Source organism: Varanus komodoensis, unplaced genomic scaffold (assembly GCF_004798865.1).
Source record: "Varanus komodoensis strain SLA01 unplaced genomic scaffold, ASM479886v1 scaffold1, whole genome shotgun sequence".
NCBI lineage: Eukaryota > Metazoa > Chordata > Lepidosauria > Squamata > Varanidae > Varanus > Varanus komodoensis.
In genome coordinates, this window is record NW_025335268.1 from 136,457,183 (window position 1) to 136,463,899 (window position 6,717).

At 39.1% G+C, this 6,717-nt stretch overlaps 1 protein-coding gene across 4 annotated transcripts in view; it reads left to right on the forward strand.

Moving 5' to 3' along the window:
• Positions 1–6,221, forward strand: part of MAGI3 (membrane associated guanylate kinase, WW and PDZ domain containing 3) — a 265,966-nt gene extending 259,745 nt beyond the window's left edge. For 3 of the 4 annotated variants that reach the window (XM_044447426.1, XM_044447410.1, XM_044447417.1), the window contains exon 21: positions 651–6,221. In XM_044447426.1, coding sequence (XP_044303361.1) covers positions 651–1,756 — 1,106 coding nt within the window. In that variant the 3' untranslated portion in view covers positions 1,757–6,221. The remainder of the gene's footprint in view (positions 1–650) is intronic. The other variant, XM_044447434.1, reaches the window with a different exon arrangement.
• The last annotated feature ends 496 nt before the right edge of the window (positions 6,222–6,717 follow it).

Consider the following 6,717-nt stretch of genomic DNA (forward strand, 5'->3'; position numbering starts at 1 on the left):
TCATACACAATTTTTTCTACAGGCTTGGATGAAACTTTAAAATGTAAATAAGAGGATGTCTGCCATGTCCCATTTTCTTCCATCCCACCACACCAGTGTAAGTGAGCAGGGTGAATAAAACTGCTGAACATTTGGCAGCTGCCCTTTGCTTAGCCCGGGTGCCCATTTCAGCTAGAAACTTGTGGCCTGGTGCAAACCTTGAGAATGGCTCTATGTCACTGAGGTTTTGAGAGGTAGGAACAGGGCTGATGGGTAGGTAAAATAACAGAGGTCCAGGAGATGTGATGAGAATAAAATGGCCAGCTGCAAGGGGGTGAAAGCTTCTGTTCTTTGCATTGCTATGTAGAATGAATGGGAATGGGATTGACTAAGATGATTTAGGTTAAAATAGCTTGAAAGATTTTGTGGTGAAGGGGAGTGACTGGGTTACCAAAAGAGATGGGATGCAGTATGTATTAGATACAGCAATTAGTAAAAGAATGTATGGCTTAAAGTCTGTAATCTTCCATTTTTGTCAGGCCATATAGAAACATATGTTTGTTTCCTATAGTGTGATTTTTCTAATGTTTCTCCAGAGCTTAGCATTAAAATTTTAAGATATTAATGCACCCTTATTGTTTAGCTGCATATCTTTCCTTGTTTTGATGTAGGTGAACTGGATAGTTTTAATCCAATGTCCTCAAGTATAACAAATGGTGAACAGACACCACTACCTTCATCCTCACATCCTGCTTCCACATACGAAGCATCTCATTTGCCAGGATCAGAAGAAGCTTTAATGAAAGGTCAGATGTCTGAGAAACTGGGAGAACTGAGGAACACTGTGCCTGAAAAGAAAAGCACTTTAATGGAAAACCACTTGGAAGTAAAGAATGCAACTTCTACGCAAAGAAATGTGAACAAAGGGGACCATTCCTCCAGTACAAATAATAAGGTGATGCATAGCACTGCACAGTTAGCAATGGGCAATGCAACCAGAAGAGGCAGATCAGCTAGTCCCAAAAAGTTGAGCAATAGTACTTTCAGAGGCCATAATCAAGCAGCATGCAAGAGCCCTAAAAAGGGTAACCTTAAGAACACAAACAAGGATTGCTTAGATCAACCACAAAGTCCCAGAAGGCAGGGAAACAAGCACCTGGGAAGCTCTGAGCATGTAGATACTGGAAAAGTTCCTGCCAAGGAAAAGAGGGATAGATCTGCCAGTCCCCAGAAATATCCAAAGAAAGACAGAAGTAAAGATAATCTGACCACAGATGAAGAGTTCATAGAAATTCAAAGCAGAACATCTGCTGCTGATAAAAACACTACTGTACTGCTAAAAGATGAAACAGTGAAATTAGGGCCCATGAAAGAAATCACAAAGCAAAACACATCTAGGAAGGATGAGAAATGCCCTTCAGAGACAACACATACCAACCCAGGGGAGCAATCTCTTCCATTTTCTAAGACTAATCAACTTAGGAAGAAAGCATTGGAAGACAAGAAAACAAAAAGCTCTAATCAAATCAAAATGGCAGGTCTTCCTGATAATTCCCTACTTTCTGGAGATAAACACACTAGACTCGAAATAGAAGAGCCTGTTCCAAACAAATCCACAGACAATGACTTGGAGCCAGCTGATAAAACCAAAGAGGATGGAATTTTTAAATATGAGAGCCAATCTCCAGTGAAGAAAACAATAACACCTGGACCTTGGAAGGTACCAAGTGCAAGTAGAGTCACAAAAGCAACGGGTTCGACTGACAAACGGGTTTGACTGACAAACTTTTTTTAGAACATATTTTAATCAGGTTTCTAATGTGGTCATTGAAACAGTTTTTCTTTTCACAAAACTGTTGCTTTTTTCCAGACACTGTGATTGACAGATTGGAAAAGTACATTTGATTTGATCGTAATTAGGCTGCATGAAGGACCTTTTGGACTGCATATGAGAAACTCTTTTCAGAAGCTGCTGTCCTTTTTTCCCCCCTTTGAAGGTGGTGTCCTGCTGCTCCTGATGTTGCACTGCTAAGGCTTTCTGATAGTGTTGTGTGTTAATGAACAAAAATGTTTAATGCCTATTATTAGTATAATCATGACTCAGTACTTGTTCTTGTGCCAAGTTATCTACTGTATCCTGTTGAATCTTCTCCTGCATTTTCCACTGCCACAGAAAAGGGTTTTGTTTAAAAACGAGTGTTTATTCAGGCATGCTGCATGTTTACATAGGGAATACTTCTGAGTTTTCACTGCTCAAGCAAGAAGTTGGGTGGGCTTGGTTCTCTTGGCTCAGTGAAGTCAGGAAGCAAAGATACCCCAAAGGCGTTTTTCACAAAACTCTTCTCCCTCTCCCCAAATACGTCAATATCAGCAAAATAACTATAAACAGGACTGTAGATTGTCTGATAGATGGTTGTTTTGCTCTTTAAGAATTTTGTTTGAATTACTGATGCCAACCTTAACATGCGATACCAACTTAAATTTGAAAATTGAGCGCTTTTGAAATCACCACAGAATGTTCTATCAATTTCAGTGAGACTGCATAGAAATAAGTGATTTTGGGATTGCTATGAAATTATGCCCTGAACTTTTTAATTTTTTTTCAATGAACACTTTAATATTAGAAATTAAACACGCGGAGAGTGCATATGTTTTCAAGCTTTCTGTCATGCTGTTTGTCAGAATCTCCCATCTGTTGTTTGGTTGCATTTGTGTATGTGTGTGTGGGTTTGGTTTTTTTCCCCCCTTAATGCTGGCTAAACACTTGAAAATTTCCTGCTTTGCCTAAAAATTGAAGATCTTAAATCTTGGCAAGCAGAGTAAACTAGAATCAATCCACCAAAGTCAACTTCTTACAAATTGTCCTTGCTTGTGCCTATTAATAGAAGCCTCTTATATTTTGCTTTCCATGTTTGTATGTAAAATTGCTAATTTTAAATAGTACCCATGAAACTTCTCTCTTGTTTCTGCATGTGTGTAAATAAAGATAATGGGAAATGTTAACAGTGGAGCACAGTTTGCACCCCTGACAGGTAGGTAACTGGGGTGAGGATGGAAAGATGTCAGACTGTAAAAAATGAAATCCTTAGGGTTTTAAAGAATTCTGTGTGGATTTGCCTTCCATTGAGTTGAGCTAAGGTAACTACTATTCCTTGGTTTAATTGAAAACAGAAAACAAAAAGAGAATATGTGGATCCATGTGTACCCTGAATAAAATCCTTTCAGAGATTGTTTCTTATAGAAAACTACATTACGCTAAATCATGGTGTAGTTTAAAAGTTTAATTTCCCATATATTGTATTAGTCCACTTTCTTCCAGGTTTCTAGCCTTGTTCCCAGGTATCATTTTTTTTTCTAGACTTTCTGTTCTTTGCTATGGGTTGGATCTAGGTTTACATTAGAACAGCTGTGCTGGTGGAGGTGGACTTTGCCACCCCTTCCTTCCCATCAGGGAGATTCCAGCTACCTGAAAATGATACACAGATAGCCAGTTCACACAGCACAAAAACCCATGATGGCATAATTTACCTCCTGGGCTCACATCATCCAACAAGCCATGGCAACCTGGACACCTGCTGCTGCCATGCAAAAGCGGATTTCACATCTGTCCAGCACAACAGCCCTTAAAGGCTATGGTGGCCTTGTTGCATTGAGAACCAGGTCAGAAAGTTAGGAACCTTTAAAGGGGTCAATTGGAGCATGAAGGGAGGGAGGTATTCTCAGAAATCCTGTGCTGGGGTCTTCCAGTAGCAGAATCCTTCTACTCTTTAAAAGTCCTTTCCTCTTATGGAAAGCAGGTCCCAGATCCAGCTTGGCAGATTTACTCGTGGGTTTTTTTTTTTTTTAACTTCCTTTTTCTTTCCTTCACCCTCTGGTTTCTTTCTTGAGCCCTTATTTTTTGCCTGTGTGCAGACAACAATTTCTCAAATGCAGATGTTATAATAGAACTTTGCCTGCAATGTGTGCATTCATTTCTTACTAAAATGTTTGATTAATGGGTTTTGCGAGTTGTGTTTTACTTCAAGGTTTGGGATAAGTCAGAACTAATTCCCAGTCGCATAGCCAGCACTGTGACAATATAAGTGTGTGTACTGTGAGAATAGATTGTTAACTTTGACCTAAGAACTGTCACACTGCCAACACTCTTTCCCCCTTTTGGCAGTCGAGGGAACCTGGAGGAACTGACCAAAAACCTAGGCTGGCCTGAAGTTGACAACCCTCGCTTATTTAATATGTAGCCTCATAAAAAGAAAAAAACGTGTAAAGGCTTATTGCAGAATAATATCCCAACATTTCAGAAAATCACTGAATCTGATTATGAACCTGCCTGTTCCCTTGATACATTAAGAACTCTTCCTTTAATCAGTTTTACTCCAGACCAAAAGCAGCTTCCAATCTGGCACTTAAGTTTTATTGCTTTTTTCACTGTCATGAGACAACTTGCATGTGTAGCTGTGCAGTGAATGTAACTGTGTCACTTGCCCAGAGACAACAAGGAATTTCCATTGCTTTTCTGAAATGATTGTCTGTACAAATCTCACCTATACTCAGAATTCTATTTCTCTCTTCATTTTTCTTGCTTGCATCAAACTTCCCAGATTTATTGTGGAAAGCAGCTAAAGATGTCACTGGTTAGTAACAACTACAGGCAAGATTTTGAAGGCTTAAGAGCCATTACTTCCAACAGGTATAAAATGAAACCCAGATTGGTCATATAGGGTTTTTTTCCCCCTGGTCCTGCTGGCATGCATACTTCAGAATGCCAAAAGGGGCAAATGGCCAGGACACTGGTAGTGCTGTGAATTCTTCAAGTGTGCAGTGTTTGTGGGGGAAACTCCTGTAATCCTTTCCTGCATAATTTTGGGACTGAACTCAGGAATTCTCTTTGAAGATGTATACCTACTATTGTCGTGGTACCTTGGTGCTCTTTGGTGCTGATTTTGTCCTGAAGTTACTGTTCTTCCTGGGTTGAGCCTGCTAATCTAATTTAATCACAACGAAGTGACACCAGTGACAACTGGCTTTCTAGCATGCTAGCTACCTGCTGATAACGTAACTCCCCGCACACAGGTCGCCCAGAAAGGTTTGTTGCCGATTCACTCTTTCTTCCCCACCTTTTCCCAGACTGACCATCACGAGGGCAATGATAGCTGATAGCACACTGAGAAACAAATGTAGGAGGAGTTGCAGAACTGTGCCTCCTGGACTACAGATGTTACAGAAAAGTGGGAATTTGAAGAGTGCAATGTTACCTGTTAGTTCTACAAACAGGTATTCTTCATGGGCAGCCAGTATCATATACAAGGATGCCCAATGAAAATCATGTTGGAACATCAGTCTTTTATTTAAAAAAAACTTGTGCAAGATTTATGACTCTAAATCTGAAGTCCCTCACAAATTTGCATGGGTTTGTGCATATGCAGCAGAGGTTTTGTTGTTGTTTTCCAACCTTACAGCATCATTTTTTTTTTGCTTTGTTCACCCAAGTTTTGAAAACTTATAACATAGCTCAGAGGAAGTGCTGTTCAGAAGAGGAAGTTCAAAAAAAACACTTCCATATTCCTTTGACTTGGGTTTGCTGAAGAAGAATTTAGAGTGAAGCTTCTGAAACAAACAGATCATTTCTCAGCAAATGGAATCAAGTGTTTGTTTTCTTTACCATCTCTGATTAAATGCTGTCATCTGAAAATAGAGTTTGAAGTATATTGTTTGCACTCCCTCATATTAAAAACCCAACTTGCTGTAGGAAATATGTGCAAATATTGTAGAATGTTACTGTGAAAATATTTAATATTTGAGTTAGCCTATGTAGATTAATGCCCTTGACAAATGCCATAAAGCATCCTTTCAGTTTTCTGCACTCTTATCACAGAATAGTGTTGAATGATAACTACAGAAAATATCAAGATGACTTAGTAAAATTGAAATAGTTTATTTTTCTGCTCTTCAACAAATAACCATTGTCCAGATGCTGTTCAACCATTTAATGGTGTGACCTAATTTGTTGTCCTTTGTTTGATGTGAACCTTCCTGTCCAGAGACTTTGTACCTGTACTTAACTGCATAAAATGACTTAGCAATGTGGCCTTGGAATGTTGAGAAAACTATGGTTGTACTGGATGTAAATGTTTATATATTGTACAGCACACCTTTATATATACTTCTGAGGTTCTGACTAGAAAGACATGTAAATCGCTCATTATTTTTTATATAGAAACATTAAAAAGATACTTTAGATCATAGCCTCTGGGTTACTGTAATTTAAATATATTTTAAAGTGTCACCTTTTGGTGCTGTACACATTACAATGCTGGGTTGGATTTTTTAAAATCTTGAATGGATGGGAGATCGTTGCCGTCACAGTTCTACAAATCTCCAAGGGTTGACAAAGTAAATAGGTAGGTTCTGTAGATGTTTACTATTGCTCAGACAGAATTTAAGCCTTGTTCAGTCACTTACGGGGTATGTGTGTCCCTTCAGTGTCTGACCACCTTGAGTTGCTCAGTAAAGTCTGCAGTGCAGCTTTCACCTGGATTTGCTTGAATCTGATACTGGTGGGAGGCAATATGTGCAGTCCTGTGCCCCTTGCATGAATTTCTAGACTTTATGCTGACATAATACCTGAATTGGCATTTAATTCCACTTACCTCAGTGTTTTAGTACAAGGTATAAAGCTACTCCTTTATGAAGTGAAGCTAACACATCCAAGTATTCAAGCAGCCGTATCTCCATTTGGGG